Source organism: Borostomias antarcticus (genome assembly GCF_949987555.1).
Source record: "Borostomias antarcticus genome assembly, chromosome: 2".
In the NCBI taxonomy this organism is placed as follows: domain Eukaryota; kingdom Metazoa; phylum Chordata; class Actinopteri; order Stomiiformes; family Stomiidae; genus Borostomias; species Borostomias antarcticus.
The window spans coordinates 12,407,696-12,435,474 of record NC_140235.1 but is presented as its reverse complement, the minus strand read 5'-3'; the positions used below and the strand labels follow the sequence as shown (position 1 = coordinate 12,435,474).

The window sequence follows — 27,779 nt, the reverse complement described above, 5'->3', positions numbered from 1 at the left end:
ACCTGCTCCGAGAGCGAGTGAGACAGATATCTCTTCTGATATTTAGGAATAGCGGAATTAATAATGATTACGTTGAGTCTTACAAGCCTAACATTTGGTAACGAACTATAGCAATACATGTGCTTCATTGTTTTTGATTTAGGTGATTGTCATCATTTTGCACATAGGCTAATTATAACACATACATTATGCTACAAATATAAATATAAATCACCCGCCTGCGACATCTGCTGACAGAAAAGAGCACTGCAGTCTAGACAGAAGGCCGAAATGTAAACGTGATAAAACCGCTGATATCTAGGAAAAGTAATGAAAGGAGGGTCCTTGCATTTGATCGAGTGCAAACAATTATCATTTTGATTCACTTGTGTTCAAATTACCACCACTCGGTGCTTCAAGTGCCCGCAGTTAACACGTAAAGGCGTGTGCACGCGTGTTCTATGTTTTAAACGTTGGCACAGCACTTTTGACACGTCACTCCTAATATGTGCATCAAATACCTGACACCTAACACTACACCTTATAGTTTGATCAAACGAAGAAGCGTGCGTATAGACACACGTTTGTGTGGTTTGCTAATATTATAGTGTGACGTGTGGAACGTGCCATGCCAACGTACGCAACAGACGTTTAAACGCCCGCACGTGTTAAGGCTGGCATGCCATGGTTTGACTCCTAAAACTGAAGCACATCTAGCATAATATTTTACGATGAAAAGCAAGGTCAATTTAGAGGCTACACAGGACGCATAATTACGCACAGCTGGGATTGATAATCATTAGGCTATGGAGCCCATCCTAGTTGATTGTAGGCTAATTAGTGTAGCCTACACTCACAATCCCTTTTGCGCCATAGCCTACTGTATGTCAAAATACAAAATACATTCTTATACTATTATAGCCTATGTGTTTTGGTGCTGATCCTCAGCACCCCTGTGCTACAGCTAGTTGATGATGCGCGCTCTTATTTGAAAATGTAGCGATAGTGGAGATAAAACGACACATATCTAGGAAAAGTTATGCAAGGAGGGTCCTGGAATTTGATTGAGTGCAAATAAATATTCTTAATTTTTATTCAATATGGACAAATGAGCCCCGCTCGCAGCTTCTAGTGCCCGCTGACTTAACACGAGCGTGCAAACGTTACATGCATGTGCGCAAAAATGGGACGGCACTTTTGACACGTCACCCTCTGAGAATGCGAGCGACTCGTAACGCGTGCGTATATGCACGCTTATTAATCAACTCGCCAAAGTACCTTTATACACGCAATGCAGGCGACGAAAGCACTGAGTGTTTGTTACGCTGGCACGAATCACACCCCATATGATTCGTGCCAGCATAACAAACACTCAGTGCTTTCGTCGCCTGCATTGCGTGTATAAAGGTACTTTGGCGAGCTGATTAATAGGCGTGCATACAGTATACTGTATACGCACGCGTTACGAGTCGCTCGCATTCTCAGAGGGTGACGTGTCAAAAGTGCCGTGCCATTTTTGCGCACATAACGTTTGCACGCTCGTGTTAAGTCAGCGGGCACTAGAAGCTGCGAGCGGGGCTCATTTGTCCATATTGAATAAAAATTAAGAATATTTATTTGCACTCAATCAAATTCCAGGACCCTCCTTGCATAACTTTTCCTAGATATGTGTCGTTTTATCTCCACTATCGCTACATTTTCAAATAAGAGCGCGCATCATCAACTAGCTGTAGCACAGGGGTGCTGAGGATCAGCACCAAAACACGTAGGCTATAATAGTATAAGAATGTATTTTGTATTTTGACATACAGTAGGCTATGGCGCAAAAGGGATTGTGAGTGTAGGCTACACTTATTAGCCTACAATCAACTAGGATGGGCTCCATAGCCTAATGATTATCAATCCCAGCTGTGTGTTTCAGTATAGCTTTATTAAAACTGAATTTCCCCGCGCACGCCCACATACAACATCCGGGTCTTACATGCAACATTTTGGGAGCACCCCTAGGTGTCCCTGTAACACCGGCTACTAACATATGCCTATATGTAACATCTCCTTTCCTTTAGCTGTTTGCAAATGAAATGCTTGCATTTCAGTCAGCAATCCCATTAACGATAACAATCCCAACATTAACAATAGCCTTACATTGCATTATTTCCTTTTTTCTTTTTTTTTTCTTTTTTTTGAACAAATTACAACAGTCCAGTCCAAAGTCAAACAGTCCCAGAAGAGCTGTCTCTTTTCTTTTTTTCAAAGTCATAAGTCCAGTCGTTGCGGCGGCCGTGACAGGCGGCCACTCCGTGAGTAGACACCCTGGCCTGCCGTGGCAGAACCCCCCGGCGTCACCGGTGCTCTCGGTGTGCGAGGATGTACCTCGCCGCCTGTCTCCCCCCGACCTGAGACAATCTGTGTCTCGGCTGAGGCAGTCTCCCCAGTGACATGAGTCTGGTCAGGACTGCTCTGCTCAGGCTGTAGCATGTCCGTCTGTTGCGCTTGAGCTGAGCGCTCCGCAACACGCAGATCCACTCGGTTGCGTCTGTACAGTGTGCCGTCCACGTCCAACACGAACGAGCGGGGAGCGACTCTCTGGAGGCACTGGCCCAGCCGCCACCGCCCTGTGCGATCACCTGGCAGAGGCCTCATCCTAATGTGATCTCCAACATTCAGCTCCGGAAGGTCTCTGGCAGACTTGTCGTAGAATGATTTGGCGATCCGCCGTTTCCACTGCAGCTTCTCTGCCACTCCGTCCACCACACGTGGTAGAAGCAGGCTGTCCGCGACGGGCAGTGAAGTTTTGAGCCTGTGTGCCATTAAGCACTGGGCCGGGCTGCTGTCCAACCCCTCTGTGGGTGTGTTGCGCCAGTGCAGGATGGCCATCCATGCATCCGTGCCATCCAATTTTGCCCGCTTGCAGAGTGACTTGACAATCTTAACGGCCGACTCAGCCTTGCCGTTGGATTGAGGATGTCGGGGTGAGGATGTGACATGGGCAAACCCCCAGCTCGCTGCAAACTTTCTGAACCGCTCGCATGCAAACTGTGGGCCATTTTCTGAGACAACCCTGTCTGGAAGCCCATAACGCGCAAATTGAGCTTTACAGCGTGTGATGAGCGTGTCAGCAGACAGATCTGGCAGATGGTCGATTTCCCAGAAATCCGAATACTGGTCCACAATGATGAGAAAGTCTTTGCCCGCATATGAGTAAACATCCATACTCACTGCCTGCCACGGGCGCACTGGTATGTCGTGTGACATCATGGATTCCTTCTGCTGGACTCGTGCGTACTCGTTGCATGCGGAGCAGTTTGCTACAAAGTCCTTTATCTCCGCTCTCATGTTTGGCCAGAAGAGCGTATCCCTGGCTCGTCTGTAACACGCCTCCCCACCAATGTGGCTAGTGTGTATGCGTTTCAGTAACTCCGATCTCATGGCTTTCGGTATGACGACGCACTGTCCCCTGTACAACACTCCATCTTGAACACTCAGCTCGTCTCTGAAGGGCCAGTATTCCCGCACTTCCAGCGGAGTGTCCTCTTTAAAATCTGGCCAGCCACTGAGGATCACAGATGCCAGCTCCTGGAGCACATCATCCGTCCCTGTGTGCTGCACAATCTGGCGAAATCTGAAGGCCGTAACGTCCAGGTGCTGCGCCTGGTCCAGCTGTGAAAACTCGGCCTGGGTGCTGTCCACAGCGCACACAGCATGCTGCACGTACGGGGTGTCAGACCCACGGCACGGTGGCGTGGCCCTGCTCAGGGGGTCGCTGACATACATCTCGGGGCCCGGCTTGTACACAACATCAAGATTGTAGCTTTGCAGCTGCAGCAACATGCCTTGGAGACGTTTCGGTGCACTCAGGAGGGGCTTCTTGAAAATTGTGATAAGCGGCTTGTGGTCTGTTTCTGCGGTGATAGCCTCCCTGCCATACAGGTACTGGTGGAATCTCTGGCAGGCGAAGACTATGCTCAAACACTCCTTCTCAATCTGAGCATAGTTTTGCTCGGTTGGCGTCAGCGCCCTCGAGGCAAAAGCCACTGGCTGTCCCCCTTGCAACAAACAGCCCCCCAGCCCGGTCATGCTGGCGTCGCTCTGGACCTTGATAGGCTTCGTGATGTCGTAGTACTTGAGGACGGGCGTGCAGGTGACCATACGCTTCACCTCACACACCGCATCTTCATGTTTGGGCAACCAGTGCCACATGACGTCCTTATCCAAGAGCCTGCGGAGTGGCTCACAGACCTCCGAGAGCTTCGGCAGAAACTTCGCAAGGTACGTCACAAACCCGATAAAGCGCTGCACCACTTTCACGTCGGTGGGCGTCGGCATTTCCATCACGGCCTGTGTCTTCTCTGGGTCGACTTTCAGTCCCTCTGAGGACAGTATGTGGCCATGGAAGTGTACGGCTTTGAGCTTGAATTGCAGCTTGCGTTCACTCAGCCGGAGTCCCACTGCTCTGCATCGTTCCATGAGAGCACTCAAGTTCTTGTCATGGTCCAGTTCGGCTTCGGCATCCGTATCGCCACACCCGACCACAAGGATGTCATCAGCGATCGGTTCGATACCGGCCAGGCCCGACAGCAGCTCATGTTGCTTGCGCTGATAGATCTCAGGCGCCACTGAGACTCCGAAAGGGAGCTTGAGCCATCTCATTCGACCCCACGGCGTCCAGAAGGTCGTCAGACGGCTGCTCGCGTCGTCAAGCTTGCACTGTAAAAAGGCATCACGAGCGTCTGCCAACGTGAAAAGGCGAGCCTTAGGCAACTTATACAACACATCCTCCAGCGTAGGCATATGGTAGTGAGACCTCAGCAGCGCTCGGTTGAGAGGCTTTGGATCGATACAGATTCTTATTTTCTCTGGCTTTGCAACAGTCACCATGTTACTTATCCATGCTGTCGGCTCAGTCACCGGGGCAATGTTGCCGACCTCGACATGTCTGTCAAGTTCCTCCTTGACTCTCGTCCTCAGAGCCACTGGAACATTCCTCGGCGCGCACTGCACCGGCGTCACATCAGGATCCAGCTCGAAGTGTATCTCGCCCGGGACTGACTCGATTGGGTCATTGAAGACGTCACGATAGTCTCTCAGCAGCTGATCTCAGGTGAGGGGCACAGATTGACTTGCATCAACTGTGTTCAGTTCATCTGGAACAGTGAAGGATACAAGGCCCAGACGTTCGCATGTGCCGCCCCCGAGAAGAGGCTTTTGCTCTGTGTCGACTATTTCAAATGTGAGGTTGCTTTTCACCCCGGATGACACATTCAGTGTGGAATTTCCCCAGTGATGGCATGATTTCCCCAGAGTATAGCTTTAACTTGGCTGTGCTCGGGCCTAGCGCCGCTCTGGGTGACAGCTTCTCTTTAATCTTGCGGCCCATGACATTGCAGGTGGAGCCTGTATCCAGCTGACACTGCTGCCTTTTCTCATTCAGGCATAGATTCACAAACCACTTGCGCCCCTGCTGGGCCTTTGCAGTATTGACACATTCAGTGACTTGAAACAGTCTGTCATCAGCATCTGAGTCATCTTCTCTTTGCTCATCCTTCTCAAGCACATTCACTTTTTTTTTTATTTTGTCAGACTTGCTGCCAGCTTGGCATACCTTAGCAAAATGATTTGATATGCCACATATAGGCCTACTGCATGTTTTACCGAAGGCTGGGCACTGCTCCCTGCCCCGTTTGTGGCTGCCTCCACAGTATTTACAGCTCCACTGTGGCTCTCTCTCTGCTGGCGCCGTTTTCCTTTGAAATGCACGCCTCTCGCCCTGCCTGTCTGCGGCATTCACCGTGTCCGTCTGCGCCAGCGGGGCCATCACTCTCATGTGTCTCTCGGTTAGCTCAGCAAGCCGACAGATTTCAGTCGCTGTTTGCAACGTCAACTCACGTTCACGTAGTAGACGCCTCCTGGTGCCTTCACTCGCAACACCCAGCACGAGCCTGTCCCGGACTAGACCTGGTCCAGGGCGATATCCTACGTATAACGCCCTGTTACTCTCAATGCAATTTGCCTATGAAAGCGCTTCATCGGCCCGGTCGTCCGACTCTACAGACAAAACCGTTTCGTTACTCACCAAAGTAAACACATTGTTGGAAAGATGAAAGCCTTTTCTCCTAAAGCGCTTTAGGAGGATAATGTTTTATATCCACAGCGCATCGACTGTCTTCTTCTACCGGCGAATCGGCGCTCTCCGCTTTGTTTAGGCTTCTCACTGCTGCCGCCCATTTCGGGGATGATGCATTACATCTTAAATGGTGTTGAGAGACTTTAAGATGTAATGCATCATCCCCGACATGGGCGGCAGCAGTTAGTAAGCTGTTAGTGATCTTCCGTCAACGTGAGGCTGTGTGTGTAAACATGACTAGACTGCAGTGCTCTTTTCTGTCAGCAGATGTCGCAGGCGGGTGATTTATATTTATATTTGTAGCATAATGTAGGCTATGTGTTATAATTATGTGCAAAATGATGACAATCACCTAAATCAAAAACAATGAAGCACATGTATTGCTATAGTTCGTTACCAAATGTTAGGCTTGTAAGACTCAACTTAATCATTATTAATTCCGCTATTCCTAAATATCAGAAGAGATATCTGTCTCACTCGCTCTCGGAGCAGGTATTGCGCAACACAAAGCAGGTATTGCGCAACATAGCCACGCGCGCCAGGAGACCCGCTCTGAGAGACAGAGAATGAGACAGTCTTTTTCTGTGAGGGAGGAAACACGAGCAATATTTTCAATCATGCTTTCCATTGATGAATCACGAATAATGTATATAAACAGTGCAAATAAAAATAAATCGAAATAATAGGCCTATTGTGCAAAAAAAATAGCCAAACGAATTGTAGGCTACATTTGAAAGTGTTCAGCCTGGTGTAGGCTGGCCTATAGGCAAAAAAATGAATGCATTGATACTGCAAAATGGTTTCATTTGAGCTGAACACTACACAACTGATTTAATAATTTCTATAATATCAGGTGATTGCTTTGAATGTTACAAATTAGTTGAAACAGTGGTAGCGATTTGCAACCTGGTAGCCTACAGTCTGGGGAAGCGTTGGGCCTTCCCGCGCCACCACAGAAGTGGGTCTTCGCTCGCTCCAGCTCATCTTGAGTTGACGGCATAGTCCTCCTCCCCAAAGAAAGACCTGTAGGCCTATTGTTTATTTCGATTCATTTTTATTTGCAGTTTTACATTATTCTATATGTGTTTTTTTGTGGACCAATGTTTGAATAAAATTTGGCTTCAAAACGACATCTGGTAATTTACCTACATTTGATTTATTTTATTTAGAAATAGATAGCCCTCTATTGATAAGAAACACGTGTATCTGAACATTTGTTTTAAATTGCGAAGAAAGAGTCATTCAGATATTAGGCTTTATTAAAAACAAGTTGCTTAACATGTGCGAATTCCATTTATTGAGAATGCATTATCAATTGGCAAGGACGAGATTAGAACCAGCTATGATTTAAAGGCAACTGACCTTACACGTGCGGCCGCTAACACGTCTGCTGCGCTAGCAAGGCACTGGCACGTTTGACACGTCGCTATGCAATTTCTGCACACATTACAGTACGTACGTACGTACATCTATGATTTTACCAAACTGTCATGTGTAGTGTTGGTGTCGCATATGTGAGGCGCATCTAACCTGTAGTGTTGCCGTCACGCACACGATGCGCAATTCGTGTAAACAACATGTGCACAGCGTCTGCGTTACAGGTACGTTACAGCTATGAGACGTCTGTCTCTCCATTGTTTGTCAATGGAAATTATACACGTGCGTTTAGACGTTTGATGTCATCGCGTCTTCTTAAGTAGGCGCAAGTCAAGCGTTTCAGTATGGTGTGCTGGCACTAATCACACCCCATACACACACACACACACACACACACACACACACACACACACACACACACACACACAAACTGGTGTTTACCTGCTGGGGAGTCTTTCTCTTCTCTCTCATCAGTTTCCTGGACAGTCTGGTCTGAACAGCCACGACATGGAAAAAGATGGAGACAGACTTGGAGGCCACTTGCAAGGTTGAAGGCATGACTTGAAGGACAACTCAAAGAAAAACTAAAGAAATGTGTGTGTGTGTGTGTGTGTGTGTGTGTGTGTGTGTGTGTGTGTGTGTGTGTGTGTGTGTGTGTGTGCTTGCGCGTGTGTGAAGAGTGATGAAACCTTCAAGACAGCCAAGGCAATGGTTCATTAGTGGTGGTAAGGAAATGCTCACAGCTTGCGAGAGATACTACAGAGTGAGTTTTTCTTTTCGACTCTCTGTTTCTGCCAAGGTTGAATGGGGTTTGTCTGCCAGTCTACAGTTTGCAAAGGAATCTCAGTGGTACAGAGAGGACTTAAATATATGGGCTATATCATGTCTGTCTATCCACACTTTTCCAAATCCGGATGTCCCAGAATAATACATACTCACGCACACACATGCACACACACGCACACGCACACACACACACACAAACTTTGTCGCTGTAGGTGCTACTTAAAACAGTGGGTGTACCATCCCCAAAAACCTCTCTTTCTATGAGTTTGTATCTGGAGAACGTAATTACATATCTGGGGTGTTGGCTCGCGTCCCACGGCTACATTCGTTTTAGTCCCGTGAAATATCTAGCGAACGCAAAGCTTCACAGAGACAGAAGGCTGTATCTGCCAAATATCTGTCTACGGGAAGAAATTTGAATAAAACACAAACGGAGAAAACGCCGTCAGACTCCCAGTATGCAAATGCAGCCTTAATTATACCTCAGCCACTCGCTGCAGCAGCAGCCCGGCGCTTCAGATCTGACCGCCACGGAGCTGGACAGAGAGCTGACATGTCGGTCTCACTGACAGGTGAGACACAGTGAACTGAACTCTGCTAGTGGCAACGTTGCCCATGCTTACGTTCTGCTTACGTTCTGATCTAGATCATTTATATCTAAAGCTATAGAGCGCCCGATGCCTGTGTGTGTGTGTGTGTGTATGTATGTAGTGCATGTGTTGCAATGGGAGTTATGGGTCATTCTACACAACAACAAAAAACATGTAACTCAATATAACACAGCTTAGTATGCCAAAAAAGTAATGCAATTAGTGTACGGGTCAAGGATCTGAGGATGTGGGTGTGTGGTAATTACTGTGTGGCCACCATTCAAGGACAGTACAACTCCCTAATCAAGCCCCATTCAAACACAAACACACACGCACACGCATGTTTGTGTGTGTGTGGTGTGTGTGTGTGTGTGTGTGCGTACGTGTGTGTGTGCATGTCAGACACCAGAGACAACTATACATCCCAGTGATGAGGAGATGCCTCTAACACTCAGCTCCTCAACAGGGGTATAATCAAGACTCTACATTCCACGGCAGTCTGGTTGGGAGTCAGGATATGAATACCTGTTCTTTTCATTGGCCGCCGTGTGCCAGAACTATGGTCAGAATATCAATAGAGCGGAAATGCTTCCTCTCCACCGCAGAGCCCTGAGAGACGCAGGAATCAAGGTGAAGAACTCGGGCTGAACCGTACCTGCTTTCTGACTCTCCATGTCCACGTCGTCCATGTTCACTGCTCATCGCGGAGGCGTGAAAGAGAGATTTGAAAAGGCAGACAGCTCGGTGTTAAGGGCTAGGTTCAGATAGGAAGCTGCAGAAAAGGATTCTATCCCCATATGACCTCCGGCGGCCTGCCCATACCCCCTCTGCTCTCAGAGCCGTGAGGATAGCTTGGGGATCCACAATCCATAGCTACAGTACAAAAACATCCCCAAATTAATTTGCAAAATGACTGAAAATAAACCGCCACTTCTAGGGCATGTACATAACTGAATGTTTTCTTTTTTCCCGTCCTCGTGAGAAGTGAACTTGGTTGGCAGTGCTGGAGGCCGGAGGGAGTACAGTAACTACTCTGGAAATGATTAGGATGCGGTCTGGGAGAAGGTGCTTGTCTGCCAACCCCAAACATGATTATCCCTCCTACTCTATGGCCACCGGCTACATGTAAGAGTTTTAGCGTACAGTACCTGTGTTACCTGTAGTGTAGCGGTAATTACCTTTCTGGCTGAGCATTTCAACATCAGCAGCTGCGTCCTCTCCATCTACAAGGTTACAGGAAAGACACTGTTAAGCCAACCGAAACAGGATGCTCTGTAGAGTTCAGAGTTCACAACAATGCGTGACATTCAAGGCAGTGGTATACAACAATACCACTGCCAACATTATAGAATATCTTCCTCCAGCTCTCCCACTTCACACACTCCCCCTCTCCCTCCCTCTCTCCACTCTCCCTCCCACTCTCTCCCCTCTCTCTGCCTCCTTCCCACTCTTCACCCTCATTTGCTCTCCCTCTCTATCCCTCCCTCTCTCCACTCTCTCTCCCTTCCTCCCTCTCTCCACCCCCCTTTCTCTCCCTTCTTCCCACTCTCCACCCTCTCTCTCTCATTCTCTCTTTCTTTCTCTCTACCTCCCTTCCTCTCTCAGCAATGACATTTGCTACAAATTGAGTAAATGAAAGCCATGACACCAATAAGTTAACATGCTCTACAATGCCTATTGTGCGGCTGGTATAATTGCTTTTTTAACAAGCTAGAGAGAGAAACCATTTTTTCATATCCAGGCAATTTTGCCTTGCACTTGGAACAATATAAATGCCAGCCTCTATTAAATGGGAAAGGAGCCAGTTCTACCCCCACTTCATGTTCATCTCAAGTGCTTCTGTCAATCACGTGCTGTACTGGTGTCTTGCAGAAAGCAGCCATCCTGTCAGACAATCTGGATTAACATTAAAAGGGAAGCTCAGCGGTCATGGAGGAGTATCCAATAGCTGGGGGGTTGAGTGTTCAGCTCATAGGGGGGTCACATATTTGGTGATTACTCGTGTGTGTGTATATATATATACATATATATCTATTTGTTGTTAAGACCAAGATGGAATTATGGCACACATACAATACAGTGCAAAAGAGAGACGAGCAAGGGAATTCATACAGTGACAGAGCTATGTCACTGTACCCGACTTTGTTCAGCAGATGATGCATCTGTTCCAAACAGTCGGAGATGTTATACCTTGTTGGTTTTTGTTTCTGACACCCCTCTACTAGAACCATGAAACTACCATCCGCACTCCCCGACTGTGACCCAGTTGTGAGATCTCCAGCCAGCAGGTGGCAGCATCGTCACAGGGTTCCCTCCCTCTGAAGAGCACCTTCTGACTGGTGTTTGCACAGGGCCTGATTGAAATACCTCACAGCAGAAGACTACAAACGGTCAACTAGCTAGCTTAGCTAGACCTTTTAGTTTCAATATGCACATCAAACTGTATCACTTCCTCATATCGCGAGGCGACATGATATGCCGCTTCCCCTCCCTTACACGCGCGCACACACACACACACACACACACACACACACACACACACACACACACACACACACACACAAACACACACACACACACACACACAGACACAAACTGTCCATTATAGCCAACTAGAGCAGAGGACAACCAAGGAGAGACAAATAGAAAGTGCTTTGTAGTGGTACGACCATCAGCTGTCATTCATAGTCCTGGAGTACGTCAAATGCTGTGTGAGTGCGTGCGTGTGTGTGTGTGTGTGTGTGTGTGTGAGAGAGAGTGCCTGCTGCACCAGGCTCGTCCGAACAAGGAGGAGGGAGAGGGCTTCACGCCGATACGTCTGTCCGTCGCACCATGGCATTCCTGGCCTGGACGACAGCGTCTGCCAAGTGAGTCATTTTTTCAGGGATGGAACTCTGGCTCCGGGTCCAGATGCAGACCCGTCCCCCAATCTCTCTAACAACAACCCCACAGATCATAATAGAGAGCTGGACTGCCGCCTGCCAACAGAGCAGCATGTGGACACTGAAGATCTCCCCCTGCCACATGAAACCCACCTTCCCTCTCTCTCTCTCTCTCTCTCTCTCTCTCTCCTCAGACTCTGTCTATCCTGTGCATGGATTGCATGTGGATTACATCACAAATCCCATCACAGACAGCGGGTCCCTCGGCATGACTGAATGAAATGTGTATTTGTAGCTCAGTGTGGACTACACCTTAATGCCTTTTGTCTAGCGATGAAAGTGGGACCGGTATAATAGCTGGATCCTACATGGGCTGCTCTTGTTTAGTAAAGCAGCACTGCTGGTCTTGTAACTGTACTCAGCCTGATTCGCGTGTTAGCTAACTGAGCCTGAACAAGCCTTTTGCCCTATTATTGATACAGTTAGGCAATGAGAGAGAGAGAGAGAGAGAGAGAGAGGGAGAGAGGGAGAGAGAGAGAGAGAGAGAGAGAGAAGAGAAGAAAAACAACAAGACAAATGAACAAATAGTGGCTGTACTCGGAGCCAGCAGCCCCATTCTCTCCGGCTCCCCGGCCTGTGTATTCATCATGCTCTGGTGGTGGAGTGGGCCTCTGCTTCCCCGTTATTATCATTGCGGCTAAAAGCTCCTCTTGCCTGACCCCCAGTCCTGTGAGGTGAACTCCCTGGGGGGGTGGTCTGATGGATCACACCGAGCTAGAACTCTTCATGGCAGCTCAGCAGCACCCCCGGCTGAGGTAATGCATCACATGATCTAGAAAACGCTGTGTACTTCACTGCATTGAAAGCCAATCGGCTGAATTGCGAGCGGGTCGTACTACAGATATGACACCCTGCCTGGTCTCTTTTAAAGAGTTTCTCACAAAGGAATGCGAAGCACTTGGCATCTGAGTGTTCAGAGAGAGAGAGAGAGAGAGGAGAGAGAGAGAGAGAGAGAGAGAGGGAGAGAGAGAGAGAGAGAGAGAGAGAGAGAGATATTGTCACTGACAGTCTCTCACTCCTTGCCAACAGGCGTCTTGAAATCCGGGAGCCATACTTAATTAATCCTACTACATTTCAAAATATCGAGAGCCCAGACCATCCCATTCTTTGAGAGAGGGTGTGTGAAGGATTTGCTAGAATAACTGTGCCTAGCCCTTTTGTCAATGGATTAGTTGCTATTAAGTCACGAGGCCTGATAAATTAGGATTTATAAAGATTATTATAGAATACTTATGCCTACTAATACTTAATAGATTGAATTTTGTGAATTACTGTACATTTAATTACTGCTGGCATTATAGAAAAGGTATGCTGAATACCCAGAGAGCTGAAGAGGGCTGATGGTGATTTGTACTATTGGATCAAACGTATGGGTGCCCTTAGAGAGGCAGTGCTATCAGCTCCAGTCTCCCTGCAGATAGACTACAGCCAAGCACTGTGGCAATTTCCCCAAAGAAAACAGCTCTGGCTGGTATCTTAAAAAAAATCACCCGCAACCTTTAGGCTTAAAGACAAATGGTTGGTGTGACATGGTAATTGCCTACTAACGCCCTCCAGTGTACGAATCTAATTATCTTTGGTCCATCTTATTGGAGAGGCCTATAATTGTTTCAATATTACCCATCCAGAGGGGCTGAAGCTGCAGAAAAGCAAGATAATGGCTTCTTAAACAAGTTTCCTCTCAAAGAAAACATTCTTTGAAAAAACCTAGCTTCATCCTGTATTCATTTCCCTGAAGAGGAACTTGGCACTAGAGAGCGATGGAGATTACTGACCAAGAACACGCACGCATGCAAACACACACGCACGCACACGCGCGCGCACACACACACACACACACACACACATACACACACACACACACACACACACACACACACACACACTTCCTTCACAAAGAAGCTGTAAACACAGCACTGTAAATATACACTTAAATGGACATTATGTACTGTCACAATGTACTGTACATGGAAACCTGGCATCTTATTAGCTTCAACCTGGAAGGCATGTTATATGGTAACTGGTAAATTATCCAAAGCATTTTACAATGGCCTCTTATTCACCCATTCACACACACATTCAGATACCAATGACGGCAGCTGCACACATTCACACATAAATGACGGTGCCAATCTACTCACTGGGAGCAATTTGGGGTTCAGCGTCTTGCCCAAGGACATTTCGACATGTGGACAGAAGGAGCTGGGATTCAAACCGCCGACCCTGTGGTCATTGGGTGACCTGCTCTACCTCCTGAGCCACAGCCGCCCCACAGGCATATATGAACGCAATCATAGGAATTTCAAAAGATGGAACGAATAACACACATATGGTACCTGCATTGCTGTCTCCACTCTGATTCTTGCTTTTGGAATCCTTTGACGGGGGCATGTTACCTGAAAATGAAACAGGACCATGTTGATCTATCAGCTGTCACTGTGACAAACAGTGACACGTCATTAGCTGTGGACGGCTGCTGGCCCGTTGAGGGGTCCAGGATATGACACCTGGCCAACCTGGGGACCCTCCTGTGAAGAGTGGTAAAGGGTAAAGGTGAAAGGTCAGATGGTCCCAATCTAGGCCTATCCAGCCTTTTGATTATTCTGACTGCGGCCACTCTCTGCCCCCGTCAGCTGGGGCAGAGGGCCCCCCCCCGAGGGCTCAACCAGATTGCGGTTCTGTTGTTTTGTTTTTGTACCTGGCTGACAAAATGGACTCCCTCCGCCACTGGGTTAGGCCGGGAAGAAAGTGAGGCTTTTGAGGTCAAGTCCAGAGCAGACCCCGGGACAAAAGCACCATCTCGCGCGAGAATGGGAGTCATTTGAACCTTTGAATCAGGGCCAGGCGGCGCCAAATCATGCCCTGGCCGACAGAGAGCTATGAAAGGCCAGCGCTTGGCACCGGCTCTGACAGCCATCACACACAGCCTTAACTGGTGCCGGGCTGGGGAGCCCAGACGACAGAGCTGCCCGGGAACGAACAGGGATTAGTTCCGTGGGGTTGATAGATATTGGAGCTATGTGGGATAGGAGGAGAAGGGGGCGCAGGACTGAACAGTATCATTCAGACAATAGGGGACTGACTCTTTCATATACCTCCAAGTGCAGTCTCTTGGATTCAGACATTCCCTACACCTTGGATCACTCTGTGGTACTGTATCACATTTTATGGTACACTTATAAAAATGTCTCTTTTTTATCCACTCAAAATGGAATCCTGTCGGAAACACACGTGTGTATAATTGGTAAATCATGAGGGTGACTTTGAGGGGGGAGGGGGTACATTTTGATAGCACCCGGGGTCCAAGATCCCTAGTAATTTGAACACTTCCTGGTATGGACAGTAAAACTCTCAGTCCTCTCTTCATAGTTGGCTGTGGCTTGTTCGCAGAGTACAGTATACTTCAACTAGAACTGGCACTACCTCACCTGTCCTCCATACCAAGTCTAAACGTTTTTTTAACTGGCCTTTTAGGCCTACAGGAGCTAAGGGATTCACAGCTAAGGTGTACATTCTGTACTGTGGAGACCAATAGTACAGTGCAGTAAGCGTTATCAACATGACAACTTCTGCATAATGCAGTGTGAGTCGACCGTGGAGGAGAAAGAAAAGACTGAATATTTTGCCAGTGCTATTCAGACAATACAGCTGCGACTTGCAAAGCCATGTGGATCCTGTCATTGCTTATTCAGGAGGACATCGGCACAGAGGCAAAATGTCAATTGTTTATCGTGATAACCTGTATCTCCCAGTTCCAGCCAGGGAGTCAAGATGGCGGAGTGATAAACGGATTATTAGCTGACAATTCTACTTGTGCTTTCACCTCAGCTCTGCACAGTGTTGCCATTTAGCTGTTACTTTGTCACTCTCTTTAGGAGGTCTGAAGGCATTGTGTTGGTAAGCCGGATGAAGCGGCTGGTGTTGGGAATTAGCTGTGGAAATAATCTCTTGTAATGCAATGTTACCTGACAAGACTTTTTTTTTTTTTTACCCCGTGACACGTCAGGGTGTGCATTCGATCAGTCACAAACAAATTAACGTTCAGTTTAATCTCCCGCCTCAAACTGTCACTGACTGTCACAAGTTAAGCCCGCCTCTGTCACTTTTCCGGAGGTTTCAAGGTGAAAATACAACCCTGTCACGGCGAGAAAGACACGTCATCACTCACCTTCCTTCGGCTGTCCCTCATCCTGGTCCTGGCCCTCTCCTGACGGCTCCTTACTCACGTCGTTATCTGGTGGAGAAAACAATAGAGAAGCTCAGACGTCATCGGGTCGTCCACAGACCGGCCTCCCATCTTCATCTCCAGTCTCCCAGTGGTGTTAATAAGGGGCGGGGCTTCTAAACCTTTAATACATGTACTCTGAGCCACTATACACGTTACAGTATGGCGGCAAAGAAGATTCAACACGTCTAGTCTCCACGGTGATGGGTATTCACAGTGTGTCGGCACCGGACTGAAACGTCGCCAACCAGGTGCTGACGTTTACGACAGTCAACACTCTCCCGGTGTTCAGGCTAGGTGTGTGATTTCCCCCTGATAAAACCACCCCGGATCTCCTCCATGTAGGGGAAAAACCCTGTCATCATCGTCGTCACACGCGCTCCACGCAGCCAGACCCCCCCCAGGCTCTCCACCAGCTAGCCTTGATGCTGGCAAATTCACCAGACAGACCACTCTTTTTCAATTAGGTGTGACACAAATCATATGAAACCTCCCATTTCCACAGACCTCTGGGTTTCAGAGAGACACTGTTACCGTAACTAGCCTACCCGAAAAAAGAAATTGTTTGATTTCAGTGCCCTGTTAATTTTAATGTATGACAAGGCACAATGAGTCACACTGAGTCACGCCGGAGGCGTTTGTGGGTGGACGCTGTGACAAGGAGCGGGCACAGCATGAGATGGCGGGCGAGAGGCCCTCAGAGAGAGAGGGAGAGAGGGAGAGAGAGAGAGAGAGAGAAAGAGAGGGAGAGAGAGGGAGAGAGAGAGGGAGAGAGAGAGAGAGAGAGAGAGAGAGAAAGCGAGAGAGAGAGATGTCTGTGAATGTCTGCCCACAGCATCCCATGTCCCTCACACACACACACACACACACACTGAGATATTGCAGCGCTCAGCATGCTTGAAGAGTGTGTGTATGTGTGTGTTTGTGTGTATGTATCAGTGAGCCCGGTTTAGAACACAAAGGCAAGAGTTAGCTTCTTTGATGAAACGCTGTTTCATCTGTTGGGTAGAAGAGTAACCATCCGGGTCCCTGCGTGCCCAGGGACAGACGTTTCTTCTGTACAACTCTGAATAAAAGAGTGCAGAGCATTACTCTAGCCCTGCGTGAAGAAACAAAGTAAGCAAGTATGAGTAATATTGTGCAACAGTGGCGCGCCGAGATGATATGACACTGTCACCGATCACAATACGCCAAACAGAAACCAAAAGGGTTGTGCTTGACCACTACTTATCTGCAGGCGTCACGAACAACAGTTTCTACCACGGTTCATTGCTCACCTGATGTGGTGGGCCGTTTAAGGAGTTTAAGAAAGTGTTGCAGCCATTTACTCAAGCAGAGTTACAGTCGTCCACACGGTTTAACTTATCCTAGCCCCCTCAAACCTCGCCCTGTGACAGTCTCTGTCTATCTTACTCTCCTCCTGAACTCCCTGCCCCCTCTCTCTCTCCCCCCCCGGCCTCCTCCAGACCCTCCCCCACACCCCCTAAACGGGGCTAGTCAGCGAAAAGTTTCCAGTCCCAAGGCCATCACCCAGAGCAGCGCTGATGATGGGTGTTAGCACTGCAGAACTGGCAGTAACCTGAACGCAAAGGATGGCCTTGGACAAGGAGTAGTAGGCTAGAGGGTTTGGAGGGGGGGGGGGGGGGGGGGTTGTGGGGAGATTGGGGAATGGAATAGATACTGTAGCTTAATATTAACCATGTGAAGGGCTGCCTGGAAAGTACTGGCTATCGATTTCAAAGGTTCGTACTGAACAAAGCAACCGATGACAGATGTGGAGAGAATCGCGGACCTCTACCTAAATGCTGGTTGTGCTTAAGGATGGGTTCATCGTGTGGAACGGAGCCATCAGAATTATTCGGACCGACGCCCATGTCCGGCCACGCTGCACAGCAGTACCACCCCCTCACCTCTGCCCCGAGAGACCGCACCTGGAGAAACGCTAACCCAGCCAGTCTGTTGGCCTATAAAAAACAAGGATTGTCTGCTGCCTTTGTTAAACTGGTTAGACTCTAACCAGTTTAACAAAGGCAGCAGACAATCCTTGTCTAACCGTTAGAGGATATTAAAACTTGGATGGGTTTAAACGTTCTCAGTCTTAATGAAAGCAGACTGAGATCATTATGTTTGTTAATCTGCCCTATTGAATGAACATGACGGTACTCTAAGAGTAACTCTCGGCCTTTGAGCTTCCTGCATTCCAACCTTTATAATGAATCTTGGTGTAATTTTTGATAGCTCCTTTCAGTTGTGACTTCTAGCCAAGGTTAAACCCTATCTTGAACAGTTGAACAGTTGTCTCTCTGCCGTCTGTAGCTAGTACAGAATGCAGCCGCTTGTCTTTTAACTTAAAAGAAAGTGTGATCACATGACACCTGTATTAACCTCCCTCCACTGACGTCCTGTCCGCTTAGAAATTGATTTTAAGATTTTGCTGTTTGTTATTAAGGCTTTAAATGGGCTGGTACCACCCTATCTAGCAGAACTCTTGGACCATCACACTCCAGTTAGACAACCAAGGTCGACCAACTAGCTGCAACTGGATGTTCAGAGATCTAGGCTCTGACCGAGCCTTCGTGGTGGCTGCCCCTGATCTCTGAACAGTTTACCTATAAGAACTGGCCAGACCCTAGGAATGTATAAGTCGTTGTTGAAGACCCACCTCTTCTCGTTGGCATTCAATTTGAGTTGGGCTAGACACCTCGACATAATTTTAAATTGTGCTGCAATTGGGAGTATTAGAATATTAGAGTATGAGTATAACAATCAACATAATAATAATAATAATAATAATAATAATAATAACAACAACAACAATGACAATAATAATAATAATAATAATAATTGTTATTATTATTATTATTATTATGTTGATCGTTATTTTTTTATATAGCTGTTTTTGGTATTCCTGTGCATCATGTTGGTCAAGGTTGTTTTAAATGTGCCATCCAAATACAATTAACTGGCCTTGGCTGTGTCCCTGCCTGGTTGTGAGACTGCTAACCCACCATGACACACTGGCTTTGCTTCCCCTGGCGGGGGCCCAACAGCTCTCACACAGTCTTCATCTCCCCTCCTCTCTGCCTGGCCCAATCTGCCGCCCCCCCCCCCCCAACCATGCATCACAGAAACGCTGTTGTACCACAACAAAGATGGCGCTCCCGTGCATATTGCAGGCTTTGCTTCATACAACGCGCAGAACAAAATACTGGTAGAGGAAGGAAGGCTTCTGGTAGAGACAGTGGGAACGTCCTCGTGCAGAGCAGAGATGAACCATGTCAAGTTGGTGAAACAGGCAGAGTGTGTGCGCGGCCCTTTATATAACAAAGCCACTGGCTGTGTTTATATTCTCCGTTCTGAGCGTCTGGCTAAGGAGAACAGTCAGACGCTAATTCCGTCCAAATCTTCCAATATATAGTCCTTATTATCAGTTTGTTTTAAGTTTTTCATCCATTCCCTCATGTTATACCGTACCTCCCATATTATGATGAGACTTGAATATGACGAGAGGTATTGAACGGGTTTATGTCAGCAATCCAGATGCGAAAGTTTGTGCTTGTCAATAAATATTAGGGTGTATGAATGTTAGTACTGTATGAATACACCAACTGTCTGTCCATGTCCCGCATGTTGTCACTCTGTAACATCACCATCAAGAGATGAGTAGGCCTACTATTTTAAACCCTGTAACATCACCATCAAGAGATGAATAGGCCTACTATTTAAACCCTGTAACATCACCATCAAGAGATGAATAGGCCTACTATTTAAACCCTGTAACATCACCATCAAGAGATGAATAGGCCTACTATTTAAACCCTGTAACATCACCATCAAGAGATGAATATGCCTACTATTTTAAACCCTGTAACATCAACATCAAGAGATAAGTAGGCCTACTATTTAAACCCTATCCACTCTCCTCACCGTGCAGATATGGGCAGACATGTAGCTAATACAGTAGGTCTACAAACAGAGATGTTTGTTTTTGCAAAAGAACCCCTCAAATATGTTTTAATACAGTTTTAATCTGGAATAATATTCAGAAATTGGATCTCTAATCATTGAACAATAGCCTAGGATGGTTTGTTCGTGTGTGTGTCAATGATCAAAAATCAAAATAGCAATTGGATATAGAGTTTGGATACTGGAAAAAAGGAAAAAGGAACAAAGGGAACAAAGGGAAATGTTAAAATGAATGGCAATAATATATCTGTCTGAGTTCATGGAGTTCACCATTCATCTCTTACAGGACAACATACAGAAATCAATAATAAGGTGAACAGTAGTACTGTTATATGATATTGTTATCACAGCAGCGTGGATTGAGATTGAACAATTAGAGATTGAAATAAAAGTAGGCTATATTTTCGTGTGTGAGTGTGTGTGTGTGTGTGCGCATGTTGTGTGTGTGCGCGTGTGTGCGCACGTGTGTGTGTGTGTGCCTCGCAGCCTCATTTTGACTTTCTCATATCGACAGCTTGTGTGGAGCCATATTATAATAAAACAATATCCTGTATGAACTGAACTGAAATGAACTGTTTTTTGTGTTCCCTCTCCATTCACTGCCACCTGACAGAAAACGGCAACATGAGGAAACAATGAATAATGAGAACAGGGAGAGGAGAGGGGGGGAGGAGCCATCCAGGGCCTCGCGCCAGCATAGACATGCTTCAGAGCCATCTGATTGTCGGTCAGTTACCAGCTACACACGTCCCTGCTGCAATACACCACATTACAGAAAGAAATAAAGCAGCCACTCACACCCCCAGTGGCCAGCGGTGAGTTGGGGGGGGGCAGGGGAGAGTGGGAGAGAGAGAATAGTGTAAGTGAGGTGGATTGGAGGAGCGTGAGTGAGTGGGGGGGGCATGGCAAGAGAGAGCCAGAGGTGCAGGGAAAGACGGGGAGCGAGTGTGACATCGAGTGAGTAGGAGAGAGATGGAGGGGGAGAGGAGGAGAAGGCGGGGGCGGTGGTGGCAGGGGGGCGCGGAGCAGTGCGACAATGGGCTGCCGCCACTCAGGCTGAGCAGACGGTGCGTGATAGAGTCGGGTCTTCGGGGGCCCTACGCGACTCGGTCAGCGTGTGTTCCCGCGTTGCCGTGCGGGCCCTGGGTGCGACACCTACTCAGCCATTTCTAGTCTGGCTGAAGGGCTGAAATTTCACCAGCCACCCACACGCTGGCCGCTCCCAACGCCAAAAAAAAGGCGGCCGGACGGCACGTCACAAGCCGGACTGCGCGATGAGGAAAACCATGCGGCGTGACACAGAGGACGGTGCGGCCATGCCTCTCTCCAGAGGTCCCTGAATTCATTTCAGTGCATTAGCTGGACCTCTAAGACCCCCATTAGCCACTTGTTAATATCTTCGAGAGGCATCATCGTCTCTGTCGCTGCCCTGGACGACGGCGTGTTATGACTGTAGCCCTCTGGTCTCAGCCATGGGTATGCGGCACAGCAGGCTTACAGCGACGCGGTGGCGCCTTATAAACTGGGGGGGGAAGTGATAACTGGAAAACAGTGGCTCCAGAATCTCATCTCACGGCACTAATATGATGAGACGGGTCCTGGGAGCAGGAGGGCGGGCAATATAATTACAGCCTCGCCGGCGAACGCAATCTTTCAGGACAGGGAGTCTCCGAGGGGAGACGGGGGGGGGGGGGAGACGGATGACGGGAGAGAGCAGAACACCTCTCCACCTGGGAGAACGGAGACGAACAGTCTGGAAGCGGTGTATTCCATTGGGGGAGGTGGCGGGGGAAAAAGCGGGGCAAACGGGAGATGATGCTAGCTTGGCGCCGCCGCCTCCGCTTCTGCCTTCGCCGCCGGGCTCTCTCCCGACTCGCCCGGCCCAATCCTCCACGGGGCCCCGTCAGAGCCGGTGGCACCGCTTGCCGGGGGCCCCCAGGAGGAGTCGGGGACGGGCGCGGGGCGGAGGTGGGGGGGGAGGCCGTGGAGAGAGGGAGGGAGGAGAGAGGCAGAGGGAGCGGGAGGCAGAACATAATGTGTGTTTATTTATCGTCTGGATTAGACAGGCTCGTCCGCTGAGAGCCGTGTCCCCCCCCAGCACGGACGCCGGGCTGGGCCCGCAGGGACGCTCGGGGGGGGATGTTGACACCCGAACCCTCGTACGCACGCACGCATACACACACACACACCGGGAGGAGTGAGTCCTTGGTAGAAGGACAGAGGGCATCGTCATCCTCACAGTGGAATATGTCTCTCTCATTAAATCACCTCCTGAAACAACAGCACAAAGACAAAAACACTGCCAGACGCACCGACGAGACCCCGAGTCTCAAACAACAGGATGTCAGTGAGAAGGCAAGACACGGTCCAAATCAGCCCAGCCTTACCTTGGAAGATGTGAGGGATTTTTTCCTTGTAGATGTTGTAGTCGGTCTCCAGGAAGACGCAGAAGATGACCCGCGTGACCTGCATGGGATGACACGAGAGGTCAGGTTCCGTTACAGCAACAGCACGTCTCAGGAGGCGTCTCTGAGCGAGCTTCAGACAACAGAAATTGCACAGTAAATCAGAATCAGAATTGTTTATTTACATGTGTACTATACTGTACATACATAGGCATTTTTGAGACACTGTGGTGCTTTACATCAACACGACAATGTAGTGCAAGGACAGGACAGGACAGTGCAAGATACAAACAGTGCAAAAACTAGCAGTGCGATTGGAATACAAAGAGTAAGTGCAAGAGTCAGTTTAGTGCAAAAATTGCAGCTGGCGGAGGAGAGAGCCAGAGGGGAGCCTTGTCAATAAGGCTGATGGCCGTGGGGAAAAAGCTGTTCCTGTGTCGAGCAGTTTTGGTCTTTCACGACCGTCCTTTCATCCTCCCGCCAGAGGGGAGCGGTGTGAAGAGGTCATAGCCCGGGTGGGAGGGGTCGGCCATGATCTATCTGGCCCGTTTCAGCGCCCTGGATGGACGAGAAACGATCCGACGATAGAGGCCTGCGCCAACGGGACATAGTCAGCGCCAAATTACGGGTTCAGAAATCCAATTAGTCGCCTTTCCATTCAAGACCACCCAAACCAGTTCCACGGCGAAGGCTTCGCCCAACACTATAATACATTAAATCAGATGACCATTTCTGAATAGGAGCCGTTTGTTAGTTTGGGACCTGGGTAACACTGCAGTTACTGACCACTACAGAGCAGCAGAGAGGGACATCAGCTGAGACATTGTGAACAGAAAGGGACAAAGAACTCATGATCAGAGCTACTTTCTGTGACTTAGATTTCATATAATATATTTGATTTCTGTGACTATGATTTCACTGCCGGTAATTGCTGTATAAGTAGTTTATCATCTCTTTACTTTTCCCCAGTATTTTAAATAGTACCCCATAATCTTGGGTAAGGATTACCTATCACGCTTCATTGAAATGCATTACATTTTTCAAAGTTTAGGTTTTAGAATGCCCTCACTGAATTATGCAGCTCAGTAACAATCCGAGAGCTTTTCAGAAAATGTTTTTTCAAAACGAAAAATAAATCCCCTGACTGATTACATATAACTTCCCATAACTCCTGCTCAAATTCAAAGAAAGATGATAGAATTGCGAACTGTCAACTTCCCCAGAACTCACACTTGCAACATCTTTACAGAGCAAGGAGAGCCTAGTAACACACCTGTACACTATGTCACCTTAGAATTAGAAGGTTCTACCTCTGTTTAGTATAGTTCAGAGATATTAAACATCAAAGTTCATTGTTGGACATGTATTCATGTATTTGCAGTTTTTTTTTTTTTTTAAAGTAGGATGATGGCCTTGTTAAGCTATACAATTGTAGTATACTACAGTACATGCTGTAACAGCTTTGCCAGCTAGGAGGGGAATACTTTGATTGACTTAAGACAGTTTATCTATTCAGGTTATTCAATCATCAGTGGAGGTGGCAGACAGACAGACAGACAGACAGACAGACAGACAGACAGACAGACAGACAGACAGACAAATCAAATCAAATCAAACGTATTTATATAGCACATTTCAGACACAGAGGCAACACAATGCACTTACAAACAGACAGACAGACACATAGACAGACAAATAGACAGACAGACACACACAGACAGGCATGCAGGCAGACAAACAGACAGGCAGGCAGACAGACAGGCAGGCCTCTCCCACAGTGAAGAAGATGCATTACGCAAGGCAGATAATCTCTCCGCTGAATATGGCAATTCTACACAACAGCCATTATGCCCCCCATATCTGTAACAGTGGTGTTAGAAGCAGATAAAAGAGATTCTCCTGGCCCCTGCTGCTCCAGCGCTTCGCAAGAATCCCATTCAACAGCCTTGTGTTGTTGAGGCAGCCACACGCATCTAATAATACTTCATGGCCTGTGCTTTGGAGGGAATGTTATGAATTCAATCCAGAATGTTGAAGATGAAGAACATTTTATTCAGCTGGATGTCTTGGGTGGGGGGCTGTTCTGGCCCCTCACCCCAGTGGAAAATCAAAGAAAGCTTTAAAGCTGCTTTGATGTCGCAGGCCTGCTGACAAACAGACTGTGTGAGAGGAACTGATACTGGGCGCATACCTGGAGCTAAAGCACAGAGGGGGGGGGCGGGGAGGAGAATGATGGAAATTCCCGGGGAGCCACTACGCTGTCCTGTGGTCGGGTCCCCAGGAATTTCCATTAGTCTTTTATTGAGCCCCGTCTTATAACCTGACTGGCCACTGAGAAACACGAGGAGTCATGAATTCATGCCTTGCATGGAAACACACACATGTTCAACACTTCCCTCACTAACCCCCCCCCCCCCATACACTGTTTTATTCTCTCTCCATCCCTCTCCAACTATGTCTCTCTCTCTGTCTCTACAGTATCTAGTCACAAAAACGCATGCACGCACATGCGCGCGCACACACACACACACACACACACACACACACACACACACACACACACACACACACACACACACACACACAGGTTGTTCATTTAAATGCCTGTAATTAAAGTCATGATAGCCTGTCTCCTCTGGTGTGGTTGGTATGAAAGAGGGTGGGCGGTGTGTGTGTGTGTGTGTGTGTGTGTGTGTGGGTCTCGGCGATCAGTCACACATGTAAACCTGAGAGTCCTTGACATGTGGACCTGAGGTGGGTGGGGGGGGGGGGTATGCTCTTTCTGTTCTTGGCTCTGTATGTGAAGGGACCTAATGGAGCCCCCCCCCCCCCCCCGGCAGATTAGATACATACTGTAGACGCCGTGATGAACAGCAGAAGGAGCAGCGTGGTGAATCAGAACAGACGCCAGTCCAGGAATCACCTCTGAGATTACACCCATGTCAGAACCGCCATCCTGACCAGAGGACAAACGTGAGGTATTCGCAATATGAAAGGAAATCAAGTCAGCAAGTCAGACACAGGCCTGTGACGACCCCCCCCCCCCCCCCAGCTCACCCCAATCCGCTGTGGATGTCTGTTTCTCCCTTACATCTGAACCCTAGCAGAAAGCCACACACTCTTTCTAAAGTCACACAGTTTGGGGGTCACAGAGTCAGCCAGGCGGCTTATCTCCTCCCAACACAAGTTGTCCAGCGTCCACGCTGACTGAGGACGGCCACGGACGGTCACAGCTCAGGCTCGCCTGCAAACGCTCAAATTCAGCATCAAATCCTGACAGAAAAAAAGGGTCTTGGGGGGAAAAAAGGAAGTACCCGTTATAAATGGTACATACACGCTTGTGACTTTTGAAATAGAGCGCAAATAATTAGTGGAATTTGACACACGGTTCATGTGTCAGTCAAGCCCCAGCAGTCCCCAGCGTCCCATTCTGATTGGCTGAACAGCGCAGCCATTATGGAGTTGTGAAGGATAGGGGACCCTGGGTGCATTGAGTGCGCGTCCTGCGGAAGCCAGGGTTGGGGGAAGTTAATGGAAGACTAATTAGAAAGCTGGGATCACTGCATGCTGGCCAGCCCGGCCATTACTCATCCCTGATTGGAGGGCTGTTGCCAAAGGGGGTTGTGCGAGATGATTGGGTCCCTGGTTGCAGGTGGGAGGGGCTGTGCGAGTGAGAGCTGCACAACAAGGCGTGGGACCGTGCGTTGCGATGGCCGTGCGGCTCAGGCAGGGGGTTGGGCTTGGAGGAGACCTGCTGACCTCAGGCCGATGCCACTAGCTGAGAAATGCACCGATGTGGAAAATGTCCTCCTAGTATGCCCCCCCCCCCCCCCCCCTCCAAATTAATTATTCTTTAACGCTGTACAAAAGTCAGTATCCAAATATCTCATGATGTAAGTTATAATCTAGATCACCAATGAAACATTTTATCCATTTAATCAATTCAATATCAAACCCTATGCATTGTAAATGAGCCCTGGGTATACTGTATGACTGAAAGTGATTAAAATGATAATGCCCAGCGTTCAACCTGACCACCCAGGCCTCTAGAGCTCATTTCCATACCGCCATCCATTCCAACAAGCTCTGGACCGGCCACAACAGTCACACTGACAGACGATGTCGCCAACACAGGACGATCCGACACCAAAACAGTTATTGTAACACCATACCTGCTAACACCCCGGTCGTGCGGCGGTGATGTGTGTGTGTGTGTGTGTGTGTGTAGTTTTTTAAGTTTGTGAACCCGTGTCTGTGCTCTGTCTCACCGCTCGCCCCGGCCTCCTGCTGGCTGGCGAGCAGATGAGCTGTCATGGCTGGGCACCCGTGCCTGTAATTACATGGAGGGCACTGCCAGCGGAGTCAGACGGGCAGGCCCCGGGACACGCACACGCGCTACCTGCATTTCCTTCTTGATTCTGTCACAAACAATAATAAGGACGGGTTGGCCTAGCATGTCCCCTCCAGCTGGAGCTCAACCCCGAGAGACATGGGTGTGTGTGTCCGCGTGAGTGTGTGTGTGTGTGTGTCCATGCATCTTTGTGCACGTGTGTGTGTGCTTGCTTGTGAGTGTGTGTGTCCTTGTACTGTATGTGTGAGAGGGAGTGTGTGTGTGTGTGTGTGTATCCTGGACAGCTCAGTTATGAGTGGATCTCAGTTTTTTTTTATATATTCCGGTCCAGATGGGTGATGAGGACGTTGGGGAGCGGAGCGTGGTGTTAACGGTTGGAGAACGATAATGTGGTGTATTTGTCATAGGTGATGGTACGACATGAAACACATCAATACGCATCACGCATCAGCACGCACTGAGCAACGCAGCTCTTGGCGGGAGAGATTAATGAATTAATTCTGGTGTGGAGAGAGAGAGAGAGAGAGAGAGAGAGAGAGAGAGAGGTGGGGAGCCAGAGACAAACGACTGTGAGACAAAGCCTGAGCGGACATCATCAAATGAACATCAAATGGGGCGCTCGTCCACTTTGTTGTTAGCGTGCACAGTTAACGCCGCTCAAGAGGAGGCAGGTGGGTCCGACCCGGCCCTTATTACCCATGTAATCACACCCACCTGGGCCCCGGCCGTGAAACACGCCCGGGGAGAAACTGGACGTGACACGCACGTCCGTGTGTTTCTACGACGTCGGTGACGAGCCTCATAATTATCACCGTGTACGGCGGTGTGGGCTGAGTTCAAGCCGTATTTTAACGTCCGTCCGTCAGGGTGTCTAACACAGACGAGTTGAAAGTTCAGAATCTGCGGGGTTTTTTTCGATCGTCTATTCCCTCGTGTGGGATGGAGCTGGTGTGTAGGTTGGGTTGGGTTCAGCTCAGCCAGGTGCAGGAGAGGTGAAGAGGTGGTCCACTCTTCGGTTTGACTTTGTTTGACCC

At 48.5% G+C, this 27,779-nt stretch overlaps 1 protein-coding gene across 1 annotated transcript in view; it reads right to left on the bottom strand.

Annotated features, from left to right (window-relative positions):
• Positions 1-27,779, bottom strand: part of macrod2 (mono-ADP ribosylhydrolase 2) — a 523,589-nt gene that overhangs the window by 22,047 nt on the left and 473,763 nt on the right. Inside the window, exons 9-14 of the mRNA XM_084461472.1 lie at positions 22,377-22,455; positions 15,967-16,032; positions 14,135-14,194; positions 10,035-10,079; positions 9,512-9,550; positions 7,922-7,972 (exon numbers count right to left, since the gene is read on the bottom strand). Coding sequence (XP_084317598.1) covers positions 7,922-7,972; positions 9,512-9,550; positions 10,035-10,079; positions 14,135-14,194; positions 15,967-16,032; positions 22,377-22,455 — 340 coding nt within the window. The remainder of the gene's footprint in view (positions 1-7,921; positions 7,973-9,511; positions 9,551-10,034; positions 10,080-14,134; positions 14,195-15,966; positions 16,033-22,376; positions 22,456-27,779) is intronic.